This window comes from Canis aureus, chromosome 29, assembly GCF_053574225.1.
Source record: "Canis aureus isolate CA01 chromosome 29, VMU_Caureus_v.1.0, whole genome shotgun sequence".
NCBI classification, from domain to species: Eukaryota; Metazoa; Chordata; class Mammalia; order Carnivora; family Canidae; genus Canis; species Canis aureus.
In genome coordinates, this window is record NC_135639.1 from 28,522,057 (window position 1) to 28,549,257 (window position 27,201).

At 42.2% G+C, this 27,201-nt stretch overlaps 1 protein-coding gene and 1 long non-coding RNA gene across 3 annotated transcripts in view; one reads left to right on the top strand and one right to left on the bottom strand.

The window, feature by feature from the left end:
• The window catches only part of DNMBP (dynamin binding protein), a 107,624-nt gene that overhangs the window by 37,958 nt on the left and 42,465 nt on the right, over nucleotides 1-27,201 (top strand). Inside the window, exon 4 of one of the 2 annotated variants that reach the window (XM_077878015.1) lies at nucleotides 8,843-10,855. In XM_077878015.1, the coding sequence (XP_077734141.1) occupies nucleotides 8,843-10,855 (2,013 nt within the window). Of the gene's footprint in view, nucleotides 1-8,842; nucleotides 10,856-24,677; nucleotides 26,027-27,201 lie in introns of those variants that run through there. The other variant, XM_077878016.1, reaches the window with a different exon arrangement.
• Nucleotides 1,036-14,821, bottom strand: LOC144301263 (uncharacterized). Its single transcript, XR_013368076.1, has 3 exons — nucleotides 14,620-14,821; nucleotides 7,208-7,298; nucleotides 1,036-1,227 (listed from the first exon to the last, which is right to left on the bottom strand). It is a non-coding gene; the product is annotated as an uncharacterized LOC144301263 (long non-coding RNA).

The following is a 27,201-nucleotide window of genomic DNA, read 5'->3' on the forward strand; positions in this document are numbered from 1 at the left end:
AGCTGTTTTGCTTCATAATCATATCTTGTGTCATCTAGTTTTAGATACTAAAAAGAAAGATTTTCTGCTGAATGCCTTCTCTGGGAGGACTGGTCTCATGGTTGTTCTGAACTTGTTTGGAGTTAAAATCCACCTCAGGAATCTCAGGGCCACCAAAGTGATTTCTCAGGAAGACCCTAGGCATGGACCTTTCAGCCATGAGCTTCCTGAACCAAGACTGACTCAAACTAAGGCTGGGTCCTGGAATCTGTAGATGTTATCTTGAGTAGGATGGGAAGGAAGGAAGAGGATGCAGCAGGGGCAATACATAGGAAGCAACTAGAAAGAGATAGGCTAACTGTCAGTGGTTTTATCATCTCTTCCCTGATGCTCTCCTGCCAATAAGAGCACTGACTGTTCAGCTCTCTTTCCTTCTGTTTTTACCTTTCTTTTATCTCCATGTCTTCTGATTTGAACAAATAAGCCTTTGAGAATGGGAAAGTTAGATGTACCTCTACAATTTGTTTCTTTCTGGGAAGTTTAGCATGAGACAAAGAAATGATACTAACTTCCCTAGTTTTCTGTTTGTGACAGTCCACATTAACAGATAATAGTTTTACTAGTTGGAAACAAAATCAGTACGAAATGAAAGTATTGTTTTATACCACACATAATTTGGAAGACTTGAGTCTAGGCTTTTCAATTTTCAAGTCTGGTGCTTGGAATGGCCCTTCTACTTCTTAGACTGAAAATTTTTTCCATTAGATCAGTATCTCAGCTCATGAGTAGCATATGTTCCTCGATCCCTGCTTTCTAGTACTATTAATCCTGTTTCCTGTTTCTTTAAATTAGTACCTTCAGTGTAGCAATGAAGCTCTCCTATTCTGTGTAAATAATATTTTTGGTGATTTAATATATGTCAGGAGGGGATTTGAAAACCTTAAGAGCATGTGGGATGAGGTTTGAGACTTGTTTTATTGAACCATGCTGCCTTTAGTTAATTGTTATCGACTTACCTTTCAGAAATATCATTGGGGTTAATAGAAAAGATGACATTTTAATTGAAAATTATATTATTAAAGAAATATATGTGGGGCACGTGGGTGGCTCAGTTGGTTGGGCATCTTCCTTAGGCTCAGATCATGATCCCAGAGTCCTGGGATTGAGCTCTTCCCTGGGCTTCCTGCTCAGTGGAGAGCCTGATGCTCCCTCTCTTTCTGCTATTCCCACAGCTTGTGCTCTCTCTCTCTGTCAAATAAATAAAAAAAATCTTAGAAAAAAATATATGGGTTTAGATATATTGAGAGCAGGCAATTTAAATTAGGAGATAAGAACTCTAGATGTAAATACAACTCCACAATTCCATCGCTGTGACTTTAGGTTAGTTACTTGCATTCTCTCAGCCTCAGTGGGATACTAATATCTAACTCAGGTAGTTGTGAAGGCTGCATGAGGTTATATATATAAAGCTTCTGGCACAAGGTAGGCACGCATTTAAGATGAGCTATCTTTATTATTCTTAACCTAGGATTCTTGGGCTTCATAGATAGGCTTTGGGGGGCTTGTTTCCTGATAATTACATGAAGGTTTGCGTATATGGACATTTTTCCAGGGAGATTATATCTGGAATTGGAATCACCAGTAGTTCTTCCAGCAGGTGTCACTCTTTCTCCTTTCCACAAAGCTCTCCAATTGTTTTGAACTGTTTTCTGTCGTTTGAGTTATATTTAAACTAAGAAACAAGGCTATCTTTGTATATCTTCTTTGGAAAAATACCTATTCAGACCATCTGCCCATGTTTTAATCGGATTGTTCTTTTTTTTGGTGTTGTGTTAAGTTCTTTATGTATTTTGGATATTAACCTCGTCATATCTTCTCCCATCCAGTAGCTTGCCTTTTTATTTCGTTGATGGTTTCCTTCACTGTACAAAAGTTTTTTATTTTGATGTACCAAAAGATATATGAAAAGAGGCTCAACATTACTAATCATCGGGGAAACACAATCAAAACCACAATGAGATAATACCTTATACCTGTCAGAATAGCTGAAATCAAAAAGACAAGAAATAACAAGTGTTGATGAGGATGTGGGAAGAAAAGGAACTCTTGGATACTGTTGATGGGAATGTAAATTCCCATCAGCCACTGTGGAAAACAGTGTAGAGCTTCCTCAAAAAGTTAAAAACTAGGGGCACCTGGGCGGCTCAGCTGGCCAAGCATCAGACTCTTGGTTGCAGCTCAGGTCATGATCTCAGGGTCATGCATCCTCTCCCTCTGCCTGCCACCACCCCCCACCTCTCTTCCCCACTTGCACTTGTATGCACACATGCATATGCTCTCTTTCTCTCAAAATGAAAAAACAAACATAGAAACACCCCATGATGCAATAATTCCAATAATTTACCTAAAGAAAGCAAAAACACTGAGCTGCCTGGGTGGCTCAGTCAGCTAAGCTTCCAGCTCTTAGTTTCAGGTCAGGTTGTGCTATCAGGGTTGTAGGATCGTGTGATCAAGCCCCACATGGGGATCCGTGCTCTTTGTGGAATCTGCTTGGGATTCTCTCTCTCCCTCTCCCTTCCCCTTTCCTCAATGTGCACATGTGAGCGTGTGCTCTCTATCTCTCAAATAAATAAGTAAATAAAATCTTTTTTAAAAAACCACTAACTTGAAAAGATATGTGCACCTATATGTTTATTGCAGCATTGTTTACAATAGCCAAGATATGGAAGCAACCTAAGTGTCTGTTGACAGATAAATGGATAAGGAACACGTGGTAAATATATACAATGGGATATTATGTGGCCATAAGAAAGAATGAGATTGTGCCATTTGTGGCAGCATGGATAGATCTAGAGAGTATTATGCTAAGTAAAATAAGTCAGACTGAGAAAGACAATACCAAATGAATTCACTCATATGTGGAATCCAAAGAAGCAAATGAATAAACAAAACAAAAAAGCAGAATCAAGCCTCTTAATACAGAGAACAAAGTGGTGGTTGCCAGAGTGGTGGAGTGGTAGAGGGATGGGCAAATTGCATGAAGGAAGTGGGAGGTACAGGCTTCCAGCTATAGAATGAAGAAGTCACAGGGATAAGAGGCACAGCATGAGGAATATGGTCAGTGGTACTGTGATAACCACATATGGTGACAGACGGTAGGTATGCTTGTAGTGAGCATAGCATAGCATGTAGAGAAGTTAAGTCACTATGCTGTACACGTGAAACTAATTTAACATAGTGTGTTAATTCTACTCAAATAGAAAAACTTTTTAAAGAGAGAAAAACAAGGTTTCCTCTTAGAAGGATCAGTGCAGTTGTCCAGGGCCACTGAATGTCTTAAAAATAAACAGGAGGAAAAAACAAAAAAACAAAAATGAAAGTATGACAAGGAAAATACAGAGAAAGGAGATAAAAAAGCTAGTGGGAGTGATGAAATACCATTAATCATTGCCTCATATAACACAGAATGCCTGTAACCTTGTTTCCAGGCCACCTCCCACCCTCAAAATAGACCAATTAGAAATAAATTCATAAATTTATTGTTATTTTTAAATTAAGTTTTAAATTTAATTCCAATATAGTTAACATACAGTGTTATATTAGTTTCAGGTGTACAATATGGTGATTCAGCGATTCTGTACATTACTCAGTGCTCATCATGATAAATGTGCTCCTCATCCCCATCACCTATTTCACCCATCCCCCCACCGCCCTCCCCTCTGATGACCATCAGTTTGTTCTCTGTATTTAAGAGTCTGTTTCTTGGTGTGTTTCTCTCTTTTTTAAAGGTCACGACCGGAGCCACCCAGGTGCCCCTCATTTGTTTTATTTCTTAAATTTCACATATGGGTGAGATCACATGGTAATTTTTTCTGACTGCCTTATTTCACTTAGCATTGTGCCCTCCATAGCTCTATCCATGTCATTGCAAATGGCAAGATTTCTTTCTTTTTTATGGCTGAATCTGAATAATATTCCATTGTGTGTATTATATCTTCATCCATTCATCTATCAATGGATATGGAGGCTGCTTCCATAATTTGACTATTGTAAATAATGCTGCAATAAACACAGGTGTGAATATATCCCTTTGAATTAGTGTTTTTGTATAGGGGGTAAGTACCCCAGTAGTGCGATTATTGGATCATAGGGTAGTTCTATTTTTAACTTTTTAAAGACTTGATTTATAAATAACCTGATAAATGATATAGCACCCGTGCCCTAAGTCTGTGATGCCATGCGTGTGACATAGGAGGGTAGGTTCTGTAATGGCTTATATGGAAATCTAAGTAACATGTGTGGTCAGTCTCCATAAAGCACATAGTATCCTGGGTATTATGATTAGGGTGGGAGGCACCTAATACTACAGAGTCAGACTATTTGTATTCAGATTCTAGGAAGACTTGCATTTGTTCTTACCATCTTATTCCTTTTTTTTTTTTAAGATTTTATTTATTTATTCATGAGAGACACACAGAGAGAGGCAGAGACATAGGCAGAGGGAGAAGCAGGCTCCCTACAGGGAGCTGGATGTGGGACTCCATCCCAGAACTCCAGGATCATGCCCTGAGCCAAAGGCAGACACTCAACTGCTGAGCCCCACCCAGGCGTCCCTTACCATCTTATTCCTAATGCATTTTAAAAAATATTTTATTTATTTATTCATGAGAGACTGAGAGAGAAAGGCAGAGACGCAGGCAGAGGGAGAAGCAGGATCCACGCAAGGAGCCTGATGCGGGGCTCAATCCAGGGCCACAGGATCATGCAATCACGCCTTGAGCCAAAGGCAGACTGACGCCCAATCACTGAGCCACCCAGGCATCCCTCCTAATGCATTTCTTGTTTGAGTAAAAAAATCCAACCAAGCAGCCTGTGGCTGGGATTAACTGCATGAGTGAAAGCCTCAGGTTGGCCCTAAGGGTCACCACACTTCCTATTTTTCTATTTTCAAAGTCTGGGCACTCTCTTCCAACAGTTCCTCATATTGTTGTTTCAGAAGTCTGGAAATGACCACTACGTAGCCTCCATCCCTCAGGAATCTAGGATGCCAAAGGAATAGCTGCATGACTCTTTCTGATAAAAATGAGAGATTTGTGCAAAAACCTCAGTGCTAGGGCAACCCCGGTGGCGCAGCGATTTAGCGCCGCCTGCAGCCTAGGGCGTGATCCTGGAGACCTGGGATCGAGTTCCACGTCAGGCTTCCTGAATGGAGCCTGCTTCTCCCTCTGCCTGTGTCTCTGCCTCTCTCTCTCTCTCTCTCTGAATAAATAAATAAATCTTAAAAACAAACAAACAAAAAAAAACAAAAAAAAAACCTCGGTACTCAGCGACAAAATAAAAGTGTTAAGCAAAATTCTCTCTCAGGTGCTTTTCAGGATCTAAACTGATTTTTTTTTTTAAATTCACGTTTTTATATAGAAGTAGCCAACAGTCTGCCAGGTAATAAAGCTTATCAAAACAATCGCCCAGCTGAAAATAGGAAAAGCAAGCCCTAGTATGGTGGTTTTCTGGAGATCTGGCAAAGCAAGGAAAATATTATAACCCTATAGCTTTAGGAAAGCCAGTTCATTTAAAAGCCAGTGAAGTGGAACTTGTGGCCACCTTTTATTCTTCTTCTTCACCAAAAGGCCTATCGTGCCTATTGTGTCTCCAATGAGTTCTGTCTCTGGTTCTGATGGAATAGCCTTAGAGTTAGTGGGTTGAAAAATCACTTGTATAATTCTCAGGACTCCAAGCTCTAACCAATCGCTATTGAGTCATAAATTAAAGGAATATAGAAACAGAGAATCAAGACCCTATTTTTCAAGAATATCTAAGCAAAACATATCAAATCAGTGAGAACATATTGGTTGCCTTCCACCAAGTGCAAAAGCTTACATTATGTGCTGTATAGTATATAAAAATACAAGTGCCAAAATTAATGACGTAAACGATCATTTCTTTAGTAGGCTACAGATGACCAAGATGAATGTGGATTTCCAAGGTGTCTTGGAGAGGTATGCTAGGGTTTCAGATGGACGGGCTTATGTAGGAGCTAATGAAAATGCCCTTGTGTGGAATAGGGTCTCATAGGTGAAATATTGGCTGGCTGGGGTGGGGGTGAGAGGTAGTGGACGCCAGGTTGCACTGAGGTAAAAACATTAAAAAAAAACATACCCAGGTTAGACTGATACTTAGTTACTAAACTAACTAAATCTCTTTAGAGAGTGTCTGGAGCAAACATATATTTCAGATAATAAGAATAGAATTTTTAGAGAAGAATCCTATAAGAGTAGGAAGAAGCTTTCATGCCTTGTGGGACAAGTTTGAGCAGGAGAGGGATGTGATAAGCTTGGTACATTGATCAGCTTAGTTTGGCATAAATCATTTGGAAGAGACTGGAAGAGACAAAGTCTGGGACAAGGTAAGAGAGTGAGATGATGGGGCACCTGGGTGGCTCAGTGGTTGAGCATCTACCTTTGGCTCAGGGCATGATCCCGGGGTCCTGGGATCAAGTTCTGCATCAGGCTCCCCACAGGGATCCTGCTTCTCCCTCTGCCTGTGTCTCTGCCTCTCTCTGTGTCTCTCGTGAATAAGTAAATAAAATCTTTAAAAAAAGAAAAGAAAAGAGAGTGAGATGATGATTGTTGGACTACGTGGTAGCAAGAGCAAGTAATGAGTGGAAACAATTTCTGCAAGAAGATATTAAAGGGAGAGGAAACGGGTGGCTCAGTCAGTTAAGTGTCTGCCTTGGGCACAAATCATGATCTTTGAGTCCTGGGATGAGCCCCAATTTGGGCTTCCTGCTCAGCAAGGGGTTCTTCTTCTCCCTCTCCCTCTGCACCCCTCTCTGCCCTGCTTGTGCTCGTGTGTGCTCTCTCTCTCTCCCTTGCTCATTCTCAAATAGATAAAATCTTTTTTTTTAAGGCATATAAGAAAATATTAAAGGGAAAGAGGAAGCTAGCAGCCTGGAGCCAGTTTTGGAGGGAAGATATGATTAATTTATTTGGGACTTGGAGTTGGAGAATCATTGTCGTTATCAAATGGACATGGAACACTTGCTATGTGAAAGGCATTGTATCCAAGTCAGGAAATACACGAGATAAGTGGTACCTGCCATTAAGTAATATGTGATTCACTTGGTGGGAAGATAGGACAGACTTGATTTGTTTATACATCAAGAGCATGCAAGTTAATACCCTAAACGATAATCCAATTTCAAAATATGCTTGACTATAAAAGGACTTACATGGCTTTATTAGGTGCTCTGCTGTCCTGGTCTTATTTTCCTTGGGCTGATTCCATTCCTTGATCACCTCTGCTGATGAAAGTGAAGTTGACTAGGTGTTGAGGAAGTTTAAAAAAGGTTAAAACTGATAATTCACAAAATGAACAATCCATCATCAGATAATTAAGCGTTTGTTATAAAACAATTTATTACAGAACTATAGAGTAGTTCCTTAAGTTGGGGGGAATCCTCTAAAACTGAGTTTTAACTTCATTTTCTTCCAGAATCACTGTGCCCTATCCTTCCTTTACCTTACTTCATTCAACAGTAATATAGATACTAACTGGTCAACTTACATTTTTGTGAAGTTAACCTGAAACATCGACATTGGAACTATTTTCTTTTTTTTTTTTTTTTTTTGGAACTATTTTCAAAAACAAAAGTACTGATTGCCAGAACATGCTTTTAGGATTTCATTATGATGTATCGTCAGGGTAAGGATAGTTCAAAACGGCTTCTGGAAGAAGTAAATGAAGAGCTTGTTGCCCACACCCTGTACTGCCATCAAAGAAACCATTCCTGAAGATTTCTTTCATTGTTTCGTATTTGCTACTGATAGCAGTTAGTATGAGAGAGCCGATGCATCTGTACAAAGAATTTTAGTGGACATGTGTATATTCTTTATCATTTATAAACTAATCCAATGGCATAGACTGTAAGAACATTGTTTATAGTGGCATTTTTCAAACTTCTTGGTCCTAGGAGCCTTTTATACTCTTAAAAGTTATTGAGGCACTAAAGAGCTCTTGCTTATGTGGGTCTGTTGATATTTGCAATGTGAGCTATTAAAACAGAAATTTTTAAAACATTTATCAATTCATTTTTTAAAACCTATTTTTTAAGAGTGTATTTATTCATGAGAGACACAGAGAGAGAGAGAGGCAGAGACATAGGCAGAGGGAGAAGGAAGCTCCCCACAGGGAGCCTGATGCGGGACTCCATCGCAGGAACCCAGGATCATGCCCTGAGCTAAAAGCAGATGCTCAGCCACTGAGCCACCCAGGCACCCCTAAAACCTATTATATACTAACATAAATAGCATATTTTTAATGAAAAACAATCAGTTTTCTAACAAAATATAGTGAGAAGAGTATCATTGGTTTACATTTTTGCAAATTTGGTTTAATAGAAGAGAGCTAGATTCTCATATTTGTATTTATATTCAATCTGCTATGATATATTGTTTTAACTGAAGTATATGTAAAATGTATGAAGAAAATATGATAGTTTTGACTTTCCAGACTCTCTGAAAGGATAAGTATTATGCCCTTAAAACTCCAGAGGTACATTTTCCTGAATCTGATAGATGTTTAAAATGATGAGTTGTTTTGGGATCCCTGGGTGGCGCAGCGGTTTAGCGCCTGCCTTTGGCCCAGGGCGCGATCCTGGAGACTCAGGATCAAATCCCACGTCAGGCTCCAGTGCATGGAGCCTGCTTCTCCCTCTGCCTATGTCTCTGCCTCTCTCTCTCTCTCTCTGTGTGACTATCATAAATAAATAAAAATTTAAAAAAAAATGATGAGTTGTTTTCTTAGTTACAGTAATGTTCTTCTCGGGAGATGACTTAGGTCATTATCTTTGCTTCTCTTTCTTCAGGTGATCTGGTGATTCTTGATGATGCTCCCACTGCCAGCTGGCTGCAGGGCCGAAGCTGCTGGGGCGCCCGCGGCTTCTTCCCATCCTCATGTGTGCGGGAGCTCTGCCTCTCCTCGCAGAGCCGGCGGTGGCACTCCCAGAGCGCCCTGCTCCAAATTCCAGAATACTCAATGGGACAAGCCCGGGCACTGATGGGGCTTTCAGCCCAGTTGGATGAGGAGCTGGACTTCAGAGAAGGGGATGTGATTACCATCATTGGAGTTCCTGAACCAGGCTGGTTTGAAGGGGAATTAGAGGGCCGAAGAGGCATTTTTCCAGAAGGGTTTGTAGAGCTTTTGGGGCCCCTTAGAACTGTGGATGAGTTGGTAAGTTCTGGAAATCACAATGACTGCATTATTAATGGTGAAGAAGAGACCCCTACAGGAGAAGAGGAGAGGGGGCCAGAGGAGGATGAGGAGCAGCCGGGGACCTATGGAATTGCCCTCTACAGATTCCAGGCCCTGGAGCCGAATGAGTTGGATTTTGAGGTAGGTGATAAAATCCGAATTCTGGGGACACTGGAAGATGGCTGGCTAGAAGGATCACTGAAGGGCAGGACAGGCATCTTTCCTTACCGATTTGTGAAGCTGTTTTCTAAAACAAGAGCAGAGGAGACCATGGACCTGCCAAAGGAAAGCAGCCCTACTGAAATCCCTGACACTTCCTTAGATTGTCGAGAGAACCCCTTAGTGGTGGAGGGAAGGCACAAATCTCCTGAATATAAAGCAGAGAAGTCCAACTGTGTCATTTCTGAAACATCTGCTTCTCCCCTGGAGCATCTGACTTCTGAGTGTGAAGTACACAAAAGCTCTCATCAGGATGAGGGCACCTCATGGGGGCCCCCAAGAAGCCCAGGCTGGGGCCATGAACAGCCTCTTGCCAGACACTCTCCTGCAGAGGATCCTTCAGAGACAATCAACGGGGTTTCCTCCCAATCTCAGGTACCTTTTCGTCCCAGATGGCAGCAAAACCAGTATTATTCTACAACAGGAAGGGGCCACCTAAGCACAGAGCAGTACTCTGACCCTCTTCCCTTAGAAGCCAAAGCGAAAGACTACTCTAGCCGGCCTCCCAGAGGAATGTACTCTCCACCAAAAACCTTTCAGAAGCCCGTGCCATCTCCTCACGGTAGCTCTTGTCCTTTGGCCCCTAGGGTGGTCAGACCTAGCCTGCTGAGCTCTCAGCTCCAGAGCATGGTTAGAGGTGCTAAAAAGTACCACACACCCAAAGAAAATGCCTCCAGTTTTTGTTCTGCATCAGAGAGATCAGAAGTGAAGGCCGGTCTACAAGACAGGGCGTTTACAGCAGACTTGATAGCACTGGGGCAGGGAGGAGGCCACACTGACCTGGATTCTAAGTTGACACAACAGTTGGTAGAGTTTGAAAAGAGCCTGTCAGGACCCGGTGCAGAACCAGAGGCAATCTTGCGCCACTTTTCAATCATGAACTTTAACTCTGAGAAGGACATTGTCCGAGGTTCCTCAAAGTCAATCACCCCACAGGAGCTGCCTGAGAGGAGAAGAGCCCTCAGGCCCCCGCCACCACGTCCCAGTACTCCAGCATCCACCTCCCCCCATGTGCTTCTTGACCAGAACCTGAAGCCGGAACCACCCTTGGCAATGCGACCCTCTCGCCCAGCTCCCCTGCCTCCCTCGGCACAGCACAGGGTGACTGCAGTCACCCCCGGGCTCTTGACCCCTGGGCTCTTCACCCATGAGAGCTGTGAGTCCCCAGAGAAGGAGGGCCCTGAGAACCTGGACCAGACTTTGGACCAGACTTCCCAGTGTCCACTCGTATTGGTGAGGATTCAGGAAATGGAACAAGACTTGGATATGTGTAGCCCAGCTCCAGAAGAGCCGAACTTAACACTGGAGGAGAAGCAGGATGAATCTCTAAGGGCTGAGACCCCTGAGGATCTTGAGTTCTATGAGAGCAACATTGAAAGTTTGAATATGGAACTCCAGCAACTCAGAGGTAAGTGACGAAGTACGAGGTACACATTCCTTGACATCCACAAGTCCACATAACAGCCTCCCCATGTTTTTCAGGGAGATGTTACCATCTTTGATTGACAAAGAATGAGTTGCTTTTTCATTACCTAATTTCTTACTCTGTCTCCCAATTCGACTGCTCTGTTTTGATATATCTTACGACTGTAGCCTCCTGACTTCACTTGCTGCTCAGATGGAGCAGCTGAGACCTCTGACATTTGTACCTCCTGTGGTGCTAAGGCCTCCGTAGCAGTCCTATATGTGGGAGGTCCTGAATATAATGACCTTCTTTAACCAGGCTCTAATAAGGATTAAAGACTTCTAGGCTAAGATTCATGAAAAAACTCCATCTTATGACTTTGTGGTTTAAGGATTAGGTTTCAATAGTAACTGTAAGAGTTAACAATTATTAACTTATTCATAATATGGACTTGTTACCATTTGCTTGCACAAATAATCCACAGCCACCCTAAATGTCTTGGGATAATGCATACAGCTGCTTGATAAATGAGGAAGATAAGATTTGTAGAGAGTGAGTAGCTTACCAAGGGAGCTGGGAGCTCCTGTTTTTACTATAGTTTTCTGCTTTCCATCTTGTGTGTTCAAAAATTTTCTGTCCCTTACCTGAGGGGTGACTCACCAGCCTCAGGGGACTCCATTCACGTTCACCAGATTCACATGAGAAATGATTTCTAGAGGAGGAAGAGGCAGAAAGCAAGGCAACATCAGCAGTCTAGGGCCCAAGGACGACATGGCCGTGTTACTTTGGGCAGGTATGCCAGAGAGCTCTGAGCCCATGTGTCATCAGGGCAGAAAACACTACAGACTAATCTGTGGACATAGGGCCTACAGGATACTAACGGGAAATAAAGGCGGGAGAATGGTGGGCCAGGTACACGGACTCCCTTCCCTCTACTTCAGACTGCTGAACGTGACTGAGAAAATAAGTTCCGAGGAGAAAGAATATTATGGGAAGGCCAGAAATTGAGTCATTTTCTGGAAGATGGAAAGCAGATGGTACTACAGAGAGGAGACTTCTATCTGAATATGCTCAGGAGAGGACTGCTCTACAAGGGAGCACAGGTCTGAGGGAGACCTGTGGCAGACTCAGAGGTGGGGCAGTAGGAGGGGGTCCTGGAGCAAATTTGGTGTGATGAGTTGGGGAAGAGCTAGGCCACTGAGCCCCCAGGTCACTGTGCTGATTGGGGGCGGGGATAGGGAGGTGGGGGCAGCAGCAATTACCCTCCAGGTGAAGCATGAGGAGGAGCGCTGGGGCAGGTCCTCAAAAGGTGAACATGTAGGGGCGCCTGGCCAGCTCAGCTCAGTTGGTAGAGCATGCAACTCTTGGTCTTGGGGTGGTGAGCTTGAGCCCCATGTTAGGGATAGATTTTACTTAAGAAAAGGAATAGGGGGGCAGCCTGGGTGGCTCAGCCGTTTAACACCACCTTCAACCCAGGGCCTGATCCTGGAGACCGGGGATCGAGTCCCATGTTGGGCTCCCTGCATGGAGCCTGCTTCTCTCTCTGCCTGTGTCTCTGCCTCTCTCTCTCTCTCTCTGTGTCTCTCTCATGAATAAATAAATAAAATCTTTAAAAATAAATAGAAAGAAAGAAAGAAAAGAAAGAAAAAGAGAAAGAGAGAAAGAAAGAAAGAAAGAAAGAAAGAAAGAAAGAAAGAAAGAAAGAAAGAAAGAAAGAAAGAAAGAAAGAAAGAAAGAAAGAAAGAAAAGGATAGGGACGCCTGGTTGACTCAGGGGTTGAGCATCTGCCTTCCACCTGGAGCGTGATCTTGGGTTCCTGGAATCAAGTCCCGCATCGGGCTCCCTGCAGCGAGCCTGCTTGTTCTTCTGCCTCTGTCTCTGCTTCTCATGAATAGATAAATAAAATCTTAAAAAAAGAGAGAAAGAAAGGTAGGTGGCATTAAAAAAAATGATCATTTAATATGAGTACCTGAAGTCCTGGGAGATTGCCAGATACTTGATGATTTCAGTGTGTCTGAAAAGGAATTCTAAGGGGATCTCGGATCAGTGCTACATCCCCAAAGCCATAGCAAGTTCCAGGATCTTTCATTGATTTCTGTACTTGTAATATTTGAGATATACTGGTAAACTATTCTTGAATGAGATATACAGGTGGCAGAACTAAAGTGTTTCAAATTCTAGGTAGTGGGAATTTCTCAATAATGATGCTTTTTAGAGGTGTCTGGCTGGCTTACAGTTGGTAAGGCATGTGACTCTTGATCTTGGGGTAATGAGTTTGAGCCCTGTATTAGGTTCCTCGCTCAGTGTGGAGTCTGCTTGAGATTCTCTCTGCCTCTCCACTTGTGCTCTCTCTCTCTCTCTCTCTCTAAAATAAATAAATCTTTAAAACATTTCTACTTATATATATAGATATATATTTATAATATAACTTATTTATTATAGAAAAGTTGCAAAAAATTAAAGTTCTCATATATCCTTCACTCAGCTTCCCCTTACCTTAACATCCTACATAATTATAGAATATTTGTCAAAATCCAAAATAAACATGACAGTAGACATTTGAAAATTTTAGAAGGGACCATTAACATAAAATAAAAGCTAAATAAAAATAATTTCAAACCTTTAAAATAATATCACAAATAATTAGTATTGAAAAATTATTATTATTTTTTTTTAAAGATTTTATTTATTTATTCATGAGACACAGAGAGAGAGGAGGTTGAGGCAGAGACACAGGCAGAGGGAGAAGCAGGCTCCATGCAGGAAACCCAACATGGGACTTGATCCCCGGACTCCAGGATCACGCCCTGGGCTGAAGGCAGTGCTAAACCGCTGAGCTACCCGGGCTGCCCGAAAAATTACTCTTAAAACAAGATTTTAAATACCCAAACTTTAGCTGCCCTGATAGTACTAATCTTTGTTTTGCTAATAGTCTAGGCATAGGAGAAGTTTCCATCTTGGATTGATGTTGGTTGAAATAAGAATATATCTAAAAGTATCTTTAGATGGGGCCATTAAGGTGCACGTTGCTTCATGTAAGCTCATTTTCTTTTTTAACAATGAAAATATTTTGTGTTCTTGTTCTGATTTTGACCCCGCCATTGAAATCAATATTGTTTTTGCTAATTCAAAATTTAGACAATAAATTTTTGACAGTATTCACATCTTAAAAATGTTTTATCGAGGTATAATTGATGTGCACCTGAAACTTATGTAATGTATGACATAATGATTCAATATTAATCATATTTTCTCTATAATCTTCTGTTACAATATTTTTAAAGAATTATAATCTATAGCAAATATTAAACCCTGGAGAACACTGGGCAAACACTTTTGGGTAGTATTCAAATAATGGAACATTATTCACCACTATGTGCAAGATTTAACACTACACAGAATCATTTGTCAGAATTGCCAATTTAAGGACTTATTTTGTTTCTAAAACTTGGGTATTTCTTGAACAGCACTTCAGAAGATTTGTATAAAATGTTCTGTACAAATAAGCTCATTAATATTTATTTTATTTGCCAGAGTGACTCACTGTTAGCAGCACACAGGGCCACGAACACAAACACTTATAAACACACTCACAGCATAGCAACAGCTACAAGCAAAACTAACTGATTAGATCCTGATCACTTCTCTCCAGTGTACTCTTATCCTGGTCAACCTTAACCTTTTACTCTGTGTCAGTATTTCCTGTTCTTGCTTTGACTTGACGTCGGTGAATACCTTTAAACCAGTAATGTGTCTACATTTATTACCAGGCTTTATTCTCACAGGAGAATTATAGTATTTTCTCTTGTTTTCCACATTTCTTGACTGATTTTTCTTAGGATCCAGAAAGGCATATAAATTTCCTAAGAAATGCTGAGAAGGAATTCCCACATGGAAGCACTACTCAGTCTCAGTTCAGTTACCTGAGACTAATTTCAAGGCTTAAAATTCTGTGGACAACCAGGATATTGGAACCCCAACTGTAATTTTGTAAGAGGGCTGGTCTATTTATGACTCACTCTCAGGAGTCCTTTGGAATCTTAGCTTTTTAAGATTCTTTAAAAAGAATCTTTTTAGACTTCTCTAAAAGGTCTCTTTTTAGACTTCTCACCTCGGATACTGTCTGGGCTTTGAGTTTTTGACCACTTCTCCCCAAAGGATCATTGAAACATAAGTTCTGTTTTGGGGGACTGGCAAAATGTCTTAGGGCAGTACCGTTTCTGTGGTTTTTTACCTGTCTGGATTCCAGTTTTCCTTTGGTTTTGGCCAGTGCACTACCAACTTCTCAGTGTATTGATAGTTTTAAGATTTTTAAAATATTTTCTCTGACTTTTTTTTTTTTAAAGATTATGTTTATTTATTCATGAGAGACACACAGAGAGAGGCAGAGACATAGACAGAGGGAGAAACAGGCTCCACACAGGGAGCCCGATGCTTCAATTAGTAGAAATAACAAAGGCCCAATAATTTTAGATAAGCCAGTATTTGGCCCTGAGAATTGGGGTTTTAAATTTGAAATTAGCACATAGAGTCAGGGTAGGATAGTAGGAGACGTCTCTGATCATAGCGTACTGGGCAATGAAATGCCGTCTTGCAGGCTGCAGGATGGTATTCAGTTCAGCCACTCATTCACCCAGCAAATGTTTGTTGAGCTTTTGCTTTGTGCCAGACGCTGTGCTAAGGACAGAGTAAAACACAGGTGTGAGAAAAAAACAAAAAACAAAAAACAAAACGCAGGTGTGCTCCCCTCCCTCAAAGAGCTTCTAGTCAAATAAGCTGCTGGTTAATAAGTTAAGGTCCATGTCTAAACACAGTACCTTCAAATCTGATAAAGAGGTTGACTTCTGGAGCAGTGGAAACATTTAAGGTTAATCCACAGACTTTCAGATTACCTGGTATATGCTACATTCATTCATTTATTTATATTTTATTTAAACTCAGGTTAGTTAACATATATAGTAAAATTGGTTTCAGATATAGAATTTAGTGGTTTATCGCTGACCTACAAACACCCAGTGCTCATCACAAGTGAGCTCCTTAATCCCCATCACTCATTCAGCCCATCACCCACCCACCTCCTTTCATCAACTCTCACTTTGTTTTCTGTAGTTAAGAGTCTCTTAGGGTTTGCTTCCCTCTCTCTCTTTTTCCCCTTTCCCATATGTTCATCTGTTTTGTTTCGTAAATTCCACATGTGAGTGAAATCATATGGTATTTGTCTTTCTCTGACTTACTTCACTTAGCATAATGCCCTCTAGCTCCATCCACGTTGTTGCAAATGATAAGATTTCATTCTATTCCATTGTGTGTGTGTGTATTAACAGTATGTGTCACTTTTTAGAACCCCTAGGACTATACCCTGTAGCCCTGAGAGAATTTTACTTTAGCATTTGATAGTTCTGTTCTGTCTCTAGGAGAGGCTCACATGCCTCAGAATGACAAGTACATTCATTTCTTTACTCAGTAAATATTTCTTGGGCACATACCACGAGGCAGGCACTGACTATCCATTGATTAATAAAAATGACACAGTCACAGTATCATTCATATTTGTGTATCTCTGAAACTCTAGTGGAGGTCAGAGTGATACTGACCTCTGTATTTAACCACACTGTGTCTTGCTGTCTGTGAATCATAGCTGTAGTTATTCCGGTGTGGCCTAGGACCCCACAGTTCTGAATCAGTGCAGTGGATGGTAAAGTGTAGAGTCAGCCTCTTCCACATCAGGAACCTTGCTCCTCAGCTTTTCTTTCCTTTAAGGTAATGTCAGAAGGAATATTGACCAGAGATTCTCAGGATAATTTTAAAAGACTGTTACAAATCAAATCAGAATGTGCTTTTTAGGAACAGAACATTTTTGGCAAGATATTGAGTGAGATCTGAGGCCCACTACAGAGAGCCATTCAATTAACAAGTTGGAAAATTACTGATATGGAACCAATAACATCTTTATACTGAAATGATATATAATACTCTAGACAGATGTTTTAAAATTTGAAAGTTATGGAAGCAATTTGTTATTTTGAAGATTCCTTGGAATGCCTTGGGTATTAAAAATTCATTCTCAAACTAGTAAAAAATATTAGAGTTAAATAGCCAAAACATTTTGTGGTCTTTCAAGACATAAAAGTTTATGTGAAAGAAATAATAATCTTTCTTTCTGGTTCTTCAGTACATAAGAAAAAAGAAAGTATCCTTGTGACATCTGGTTCAGGGTGTTGGCTCAGTAAAAATGAGCTCAGTACTTGTAATGGATTTTGGTATAAAACGGCAACCAGAGTCAGAAGGCATTAATAATCTATGTTAATTCAGGATGGAAACTAGCTTTTCCTTTTAGGATAGGTGTTTCAACACATGTCAAGAAATGTAGCTTGAAATGGTTAACTTAGAATTAACTTGTGAATCACTAATCTTAACTTTGTAGTATGACTTTGTGAACATTTTTTCACCCTTAGCTCCGGGCAGAGGGCTTGAGAGGCTGGAATAGATCCAGGGATTTTAAGTATCGGTGTCAGATTTCACTGAGGCTTTGCTGGACCCTGTAAAAAGACCTGTCTCCCTCTAGCTTGGAACTTCTAACCGTGAGCACTCCTGCCACCATCCCACTGCCTGAGTGCCCCATCTCCTACCCTTCACTTTAGCAAATGTAGCAAGACCCCAAAGACAAAAAACTCTATGGCAGTCATTTATTCAAGAACTATTGAGCTCCTGCCATATTTCAGGCAGTGTTCTGGAGTTACAGCAGTGATCTCTGCCCTCATGGTGAGAGACAAACAATAGTTAAGTAGAAATATGAGCATGTGTTAGAATGTAAAAGAAGCTATGGAATCAGGGAAGACCTCACTTGAAAAGCGACATTTGAGCAAAGATCTGAATGATTGTAGGGAGCCAGCAAAGCCAATTTTCGGGAGGGGGAATTGTCACCAGCAGATGGAACAGCTGGGGCAAGAGTGCTTGTAGTGGTTGAGGAATAGCAAGGAGGTCAGTTCAGCTAGAGTGAAGGTGTGGGTTTTATAGTTCGTTGTTAGGAATAAGACGAGAAGCCACAGAAAGATTTTGAACAGGTGAGCGGTAAGATCTGACTTACAACGTTACAGAGTCACTCTGGCTGCAGACAGACACAAGGGCAGGAGCACAGGGACTAGTTAGACTACTGCAATGATGCAAGCAAGAGGCCACGCAGCCTGGACCAGGATGGTAGACTGGAGATGATGCAGAGCGTGCAGTACTAGGTAGATTTTGAGTTTGAGCCCATAGGACTTGCTGGTGGATTGGGTGTGAGGTATAAGAAAACAAGAAGTTAAGGATACCACGAGGTGGAGCAACTGGAAGGACTGGAGTTGCCAGTAATTTCTCAATTAATAGTGAAGACTGCAGGAGATGCTGGCTGCTGGGGGAGGTGGGATGGGGTGGAAATCAGGAGCTCAGGTTTGGTCATGTTGACAAGCCCATGAGACATCCAGTAGAAAGTGTTGATTAGGCAGTTTGATATACAGCCCGGAGTTTAGGGGAGAGTTTAGGGCTGGGGACATATATTAGGGACAACTAAATTTGGCAGCACACAGACATTATTTAGAGCCACAGCATTTAATGAGATTACTTAAAAAAATTTTTTTAAAGGAAGTATAGGTAGAGAAAGAGGCGGCCCAGGCATTGACCCTTGCCATGAGCTGAAGGAACTGGAAAGGTAAGTGGTGACCGTAACTTTTTTTTTTTTTTTTTTTTTTTTAGATTTTATTTATTTATACATGAGAGACACAGAGAGGCAAAGACATAGGCAGAGGGAGAAGCAGGCTCTTTGGATCACGACCTGAGCAAAAGGCAGATGCTCAAACACTGAGCCACCCAGGTGCCCCTACCAGTGACCATAATTATAATTAATTGAGCACTTACTACCTGCTAAACAATGTGCTGGGTCTTTGGTTTGTTTGTTTGTTTGTTTTTTAAGATTTTATTTATTTATTCATGAGAGACACAGAGAGAGGCAGAAACATAGGCAAAGGGAGAAACAGGCTTCATGCAGAGAACCCGATGCGGGACTTGATCTCAGGACGCCAGGATCACACTCTGAGCCAAAGGCAGATGTTCAACCACTGAGCCACCCAGGTGTCCCCGTACTGGGTCTTTCAACACGTTTCTAATCCTCCACATTGTCCACATTTGACAGATGAGAAAGCTGAGGTTTGGCCCAGAGTGTCACAGTTGGTCAGTGGTGGGGCTGGGATTCAAATTCAAGTCAGTGTCATGGTCTAGTCTTTTGAGCTCTGTCGCTATGCCATACCACGAGGTCCGTGTGTCTCAACTTAAGGAAGGAGTGGTTGATCTCTGAGAGCTGGTGGTAGGAAGCTGCCCTTGAAAAACTAAAAAATACCAGTACTTATGGAGGAGGGATCCCAAATGACCCTTGCCAACTTCCAAAATAAATTATGCCAGGCATAACATTTTTTAGTAACCTCATCTGTTGAAGACTGTAAGAGTATATATGTATGTGTTGCTACACTTTGGAAAAATAGTTAACCTTCCCTCACAGATATACCTCTGACTGCTAGCTTATCAGTTACACAAGTTTCCAAAATGCTCACCTGTTCATGCTAGCAACTTCCCCAAGCTGCTCTCCATTCCAGTTTCTCTATTTGGACCCTCACCTAACTCATAACCTATTAAGTTCATCACCAGGTTTAAATTCTGAGACATCTTAAATGCTTCTTATAGCCCTATCCCATTGAGAGCATTCACATTCTTCAGAGCATATCAGATTGTTCCAAACACCTCTAATTTTCCTACATTCCTGTCTTTATTGCCTTTTACAGTGCTCCTTGACTCCAGCTTCTGCTTTTCCTTCTCCCAATTGTCTCTCTTCATTGGGGCTTCCTCTCTTCCTCTGAACGTGACTGAGAAAATAAGTTCCGAGGAGAAAGTATTATGGTAAGGCCAGAAATTGAGTCCCTTTCTGGAAGATGGAAAGCAGATGGTACTACAGAGAGGAGACTTCTATCTGAATATGCTCAGGAGAGGACTGCTCTACAAGGGAGCACAGGTCTGAGGGAGACCTGTGGCAGACTCAGAGGTGGGGCAGTAGGAGGGGGTCCTGGAGCAAATTTGGTGTGATGAGTTGGGGAAGAGCTAGGCCACTGAGCCCCCAGGTCACTGTGCTGATTGGGGGCGAGGGTGGGGAGGTGCGGGCAGCAGTGATTGATTACCCTCCAGGTGAAGTATGAGGAGGAGCGCTGGGGCAGGTCCTCAAAGGGTGAACATGTAGGGGCGCCTGGCCAGCTCAGCTCAGTTGGTAGAGCATGCAACTCTTGGTCTTGGGGTGGTGAGCTTGAGCCCCATGTTAGGGGTAGAGTTTTCTTAAGAAAAGGAATAGGGATGCCTGGGTGACTCAGGGGTTGAGCATCTGCCTTCCACCCGGAGCATGATCTTGGGTTCCTGGGATCGAGTCCCATGTCGGGCTCCCTGCAGCGAGCCTGCTTGTCCTTCTGCCTCTGTCTCTGCCTCTGTCTCTCTGTCTCTCATGAATAAATAAATAAAATCTTGAAAAAAAGAAAGAAGAAAAGAAAGATGGCATTAAAAAAAAAAAAAAAAGATCATTTAATAGGAGTACCCGAAGTCCTGGGGGACTGCCAGATATTGATGATTTCAGAGTGTCTGAAAAGGAATTCTAAGGGGATCTTGGTTCAGTGCTACATCCCCAAAGCCATAGCAAGTTCCAGGATCTTTCATTGATTTCCATACTTGTAAGATTTGAGATATACTGGTAAACTATTCTTGTATGAGATATACAGGTGGCAGAACAAAAATGTTTCAAATTCTAGGTAGTGGGAATTTCTCAATAATGATACTTTTTATAATTAATCATGTTCCACAGCAATGTCATGTCTTCTGTGCTTAAGATGAAAACATGACAAAACAGGCTTAGAGAGCCTCAGTAATTTCCCCAATTATGCAACTGGTGAGTGGCAAAGTTCAGATTCACACCCAGGGCTCGCAGAGCTGCACTCTTAACCTCTAAGCTATCCTGCCCTCTATCTGGCTGGCATCTAGCACATGCCCAATAAATGCTGCAAGCATTTGCTCATCAAACATGTCTGTACCTGCTGGGTACCCCATGTGCAGAGCTGTGTTGAAGACTGGGACATAAATTAGACATGGTTCTTCCCTGCAAGGAGCATTCAGTGTACTAAGTGGAGATAAACAAGTATAATAAAGTAACATGGGGGGATCCCTGGGTGGCGCAGCGGTTTGGCGCCTGCCTTTGGCCCAGGGCGTGATCCTGGAGACCCGGGATCGAATCCCACATCGGGCTCCTGGTGCATGGAGCCTGCTTCTCCCTCTGCCTGTGTCTCTGCCTCTCTCTCTCTCTCTCTCTCTCTCTCTCTCTGTGACTATCATAAATAAATAAAAATTTAAACAAAAAAAAAAATAAAGTAACATGGGTGAGATGAGAGAGAGATTTGCTTGGGGCTCTGGAAAATAATAAGAACCATAGGAATCAGAGAATGTCACTGCGGTACCAGTGACATTGAAAGCATCGGGCACCTGACCAGAGGGATGGTCTGCACAGTTAGAGATATCCACAAAAGTGTAGGGAGGCACATGTTCTTGCTGGTTCTTTTCCTGTCTCATCCCTCTTCCTTTACCTTTCCTGCACCTTCTCCCTTTATGTCTCCTTTCAAATTTTGCTGCCCGGCTTCCCTTCCAGCATTGTGTCCTACAGCATATCTGCCTACTGGGAGTAGAGAGGGGATACGGATGGTCACTACAGCTGATTGCCCACCCTCTGGTGATAAACAGAAAATGTGGGGGGTGGTGGGGGGGAAGTGCTACTTTAGGGCTTTGTGAAAAGCCACTGGGATGTTACTGTTGTGTTCCATGACAGGGAGAGCCACAGACAGGGATACCCTTTGAAGGGTTGAATTTTGCCAGTAATACCAGGATTGAGAAAAGTAGAAAAGTTGTCTTCCTCTTTCCCTCAGGCCACACGTCTTTGTACAGAGATTTATCACATGAAAAAAGCTCCTGGTTCTCAGCTTCTGATTAGTTCTAGGTCATAGCAATAAGGAGGTGAAGCTGAGGCAGTTGCATCTTTATGCGAACAATGTCTTTAACCCCCTGAAGACAATAGGACTTAGGAAGGGTGGAGTGGAATGGGGTGGGAGTGAGGAATCTCCACTATAACCCACTATGCACTCTCTTATTCAAAGATCAATTCTTTTAGCTTCACCTAACCTCTTCCAGTGGGTCATTTTATAACCAGTATCCTTCATACCTGTAATTTATCCTCTTTTATCTCTTCTCTCTGTTGATGTACTAGGTGTGTTTCTTATTTATCCTGCTAGCTTTATCAAAGATATGAAGTTGCTGAAGGGAACTTTGTTTTCTATAACATGTTGTTAGGGGAAGCTTAACCTTTACTTTCTACATTTAAAAGTGTGCCCAGTTTATTTTATGTGCCAGTCTAGGCACATACTGTGGTTGAGTGGCTGGGGACAAGCCTGTGGCCATAGAGGGTGGAGGGACACGTGGGCAGGGGACTGGAAGACATAGAGGGAATGGCGGGGGGCGGTGGGGGGTGACAGTGTGAGAACATACTTGCCTCAGAAGTAGCCTGCTTCTGACTTAGGCCGTGATAGAGTTTCTTTGTTTGTATGCTTAGTTTGAGAGAAATTAAAGTGTTACTACATTTTTGAGGTACCCTCTGTTATTGTGTCACAAAGTCAAACACAACCGAGTTTGGGTTGTGGCCCTACCTTGTACCAGCTTATGTGACCAAGTTATTCAAACTCCAAGACTCTTTTTTTTTTTTTTTTTAATTTATTTATGATAGTCACACGGGGGGAGAGAGAGAGAGAGAGAGGCAGAGACACAGGCAGAGGGAGAAGCAGGCTCCATGCACCGGGAGCCCGACGTGGGATTCGATCCCAGGCCTCCAGGATCACGCTCTGGGCCAAAGGCAGGCGCCAAACCGCTGCGCCACCCAGGGATCCCTCCAAGACTCTTTATCTGCAGTAAAGTAAGGATAATACTGAAGATTTAAAAAAAAAAAAAAAAAGGTATCAACTTGCTAGCCCTCATCATGATCATATCACATCTTCGCACTGAAAACCCAGAAGCTGCCAGGGCAGCTGCTGCTTCAGCTGTGCATTTGGAAAGTGAGAGGGCACAGAACAAACAGAAACCTTTGTGTGAAAATCAGAAGATTTGACAATCCAGAGGTTGATTTGATAACTATTAGTAGAGAATCCAGGGCAGCCTGGGTGGCTCAGCAGTTTAGCGCTGCCTTCAGCCTACAGGTGATCCTGGAGACCTGGGATCAAGTCCCGTGTTGGGCTCCCTGCATGGAGCCTGCTTCTCCCTCTGCCTGTGTCTCTGTCTCTCTTTCTCTCTGTGTCTCTCATGAATAAATAAATAAATTAAATAAAAAATAAATTTAAAAAAGAGAATCCAAAAGCACATTAGGTAGTTGAAGAAAGGAAAAAGAAAACAGATCCCTTGGGATTTGCCCAATCTACCCCTCCAGCCTTATCTCCTATTACTTTTTCTACTCATTCTATCTTTCAAACTGTTCCCCATTTCCTACTTTTCCATATCTAGAAAGTCTGTAGAGATTCTGCTTATGCTTTGAAAGCACTGTTCAAATGCCACCACTTCCATGAAACCTCCAGTTGCTCTGCCAGGGACTCTGCTTTGTTGTCATTGCCATTTGTGTTTGTTATAGAACTTGTCACATTTGATTTTTCTTTATAGTGGGTTTATTAAAAAAATTTTTTAAATTTATTTATTCATGAGAGATACAGAGAAAGTGAGGCAGAGACATAGGCAGAGAGAGAAGCAGGTTTCCTGCAAGGAGCCCGATGTGGGACTCAATCCCTGGACCCCAGGATCACACACTGAGCTGATGAAGGCAGGCAGACACTCAACCACTGAGCCACCCAGGTGTCCCTCCTTTATAGTGTTGCTCCTGCATTGCAGGAGGCAGAGACAAACTTGTCCACTTTTTTCTCTCTTCCACAATACCTCACCTATAATAGGTGCCCATCTAATGTTTGCTGATTCAAGTAGGTATCTTTATATGCACCTGATTTCTAACCTTATTCCCCAGTTCCTAAATATGCTGGATGAAAGAGAGATTTAGGAAATGGTCTTCATGCTTCTCTGGCATGGCAAGTATCAAGGAAAGTGTGAAAGCATACATAACTACATTCTTCTAGGGGACAGTTTTAAAATTACCCATACACTAGATCAGAGTAAAAAGGAAATCCTTTTTCTTCCTCCACTGGGATGTCCCCATGTGTCTGCCGGTGGGAGTTGAAACCATTTGTGGTTTGAGTGCACACCAGCTGGTAACCTGACTGCCGTAGAATCAGACTCTCAGAGGGAGAGTTCTGGCTCTCACTGAGGGAAGGGAGTCCCACAGAGTTTCAGATGTTCCAACGATTAGAAAGCTGAACTTAGGGGATGGGGAATGTCCACACGTTTCATGTGTTGAGCTGCACACACGAAAACATTCTTTATACCGCTGGTGGTTCTTTATACCACTGGTTGATTACTGAAATATCTCAAGAGACAGATGAGTTCTACTACCTTAACCTGGGCTTTGAAAGGGGCTGGTCTTGCTCACTCTGCTTTTTGTACAAAACCTTTGGAACCGCAGAATACTTCTGCCTTCAGCACAGAAAGCAGCCAAGCCAGTTTGACCAGCTTGAGGGAAACCATGAACAGAGCTGCCAACTCCAATCACATGAACACTAGTTACTAATTATCCCCTGGCCTCTGTGGGGAAAGAGAGCAGCTCACTGATTGGATGCTGAAGTGGAAATAACTCCACATCTCTCTGCGCCCCAGCCAGAGGAGCAAGGAGAGCGTCTTGGGCACTTGGGGAGACATTTTCAGGAGGACGGACACCGCCTTAGGCTAAAGTGCACCTGTCCACATTTCAGCCCCACCCAGGCCCATGGAAGAAGGAAGTAAAACTCATGTCTTTAAGCACACAGAACATGTGTGAAACCTACAGAGTTAGAGAGGAAAGAGAAGTGGAGAAGAAAGGGCGCTGGGGCTCCAGCTGGGAGTATGAAGATTGCGGGAGTCTGCAGAAGAGGGACCTCACCATGCTGGATGGACTTTACCTAGAAGGCACCTTGGATTCCAGAGATTGGAGCTCGGGCCAGAGTCGGGGGCAGAATCGGCCCTACAGGAAAAGACATTGTGGCTACTGGGCTTTTGAGCAGAGTGAACCAAGCTACTCAGACCCTGAGGAAGCAGAAGAAAATGGAGAGGACTATATGGACTATGGAAGAGCGGCTCGAGGTTGTGATGGTTACAAGAACTCAGAAAATGTGGATTATTGGAATCCAAGCCCAGGGACTGAGGATAATCAGCACACAGGCAGCCCAGAAAGCCAGAGAGCTGGAAGGAATGGGGAAATGAAAGGCCACACAGAGGGTCGGGGTCTGCATTATGATCCTGAGGATTCTAAAGAAACTGGATGGTGCACTCACCACAGTGGTTTGGATGATTCTGTGGGGAATTGTGGTCAACCTGAAAAGTGGCACACGGACCACAGGAATTTTAATTATAACCTTGAGGATTGTAAAAAAGCTAATTTTCATTATAGAAACCGCAACAATTTATGTCAGGTTCCTGAGAATTACACTAATGGTCGGTTGGTGGACTTCCCAGATTTGAATGGTGTCAGTGAAGGTAAAGAATTTGTCAAATACTACGAAAGGGACAGAAAAGTTTGTCAAAATGATAAAATCTGTCCTAAAGCAAAGACTCTTCCCCTGGATCAGAGTGACTTTGTTGCAGAAAATAAAGGCTATGATACTCTATTTACAAACTATGAGTCTAAATTTCAGAATTACAGAGGAACAGATTCTGTTCATCACATGAAGAATTTGGAGGATAATGGCTTTGACCGAACAGGAATGATGGCACTTGGGAGCAGAGGGATCTTCTCGGATAGTTTGTGGGATCAGTGGACAGGAGGGGAGCCGGGAGAACATTGTTGTGGCATTCCCCAGGGCCCTTCAGTAGGGAAGAATACTTACCATTTAGGGGAAGAGAAAAAAGGAAATGGCCTGGAGACTTGGAAAAGGAATAGTCGTTTCCGCCGCACAGCACCCAGCAGCCTGAGACGCTCCGAATTTGTGCAAAACAGGAAGAAAACTCAAGGTATGAACTCAGCTAGCCTTTTAAGAAGGATAAAACATGAAAATAGTAAAAGGGGTGGTTATACCAGGTACTAGAAACACTCATGCACTGAACCTTAGAGATTTAATCCCTTTGGGAGGCACTTCACAGAGCAAGAACATATATAGTGCTATAAATATGCACTGTGGCCTCCAGAATAAGACCACGTTCTCATGGGAACTTTCTTTACCATTTTTGGTTTTGCCAGGTATCTCTAATCCCAAATATCTTTTCATTCATACTGTAATATTTTTTGTTCATTGTATGGGGATGGCTAGTTCATTATTAAGGCACCAAGACAAAGTTCATTTTCTCTCAATCCCTACACTTTAGACATTAGGGAAAAGATTTAACTTGTTTTGTATAGTGTTCATGTCTCTGACATTCAGGAATCTTAAGTAAATAATAAGCACTACAACTCTTCTGGAAACCAGAAGATTAGATTCTTCATGATGCTTTGTTCCTGTACATGATGCTTTGTATATTCAAATTACTTCATCTCATTTAGCCTTAACCAAGTTATCTGTAACATGAGTGTTAGTTGAGAATCTTTTATAATATAAAGATTATTTCTTTCTTGCCATTTTGTCTTCTCCAGTTCTCTGAATGAACTATGTTTATTGCATTTTATTTTGTTGTTGTTTTTTAGAATTACTGGACTTAATGTTAAACCTTTTTTTTTTTTTTTTTTTTTTTTTTTAATGTATATGCTCTTCTCCTGCCAACCCAACTTTCTGGTTTGAACCAACTTGGGGGAGTGTAGCTAATGAAAAGAGGATAAAGGTTAGAGTCAGAAAATGTGAAATCCATCTCACACCTTCCTCCCAAGTAGAAAGTCTCAATCTTCAGAATAGGTTCCCTATTGGTGGGGGCATGACAAGTCCCTGATATGATCCCAGAACTGCCAGTGGTTTATCCTGTGGTTTTCCAACCCAGGCTTGACCAAACCAGAATTTCCAGGGCATTGTTTTGGATAAGTCAGGCTCTCCACTTGCATTGACAAAGATAAAAATGAAACCAAACGCAGCCTTATTAGGTGGGAGGCGGAGGTATTTAGCAGCTAGCCATTTTTCTTGTAGGTGCATTTTTGCTCAGAGATGATAGGGATTGAATGACCTCTAAATTCCTTCTAGCTCAAAAACCACAGGGCACACAAG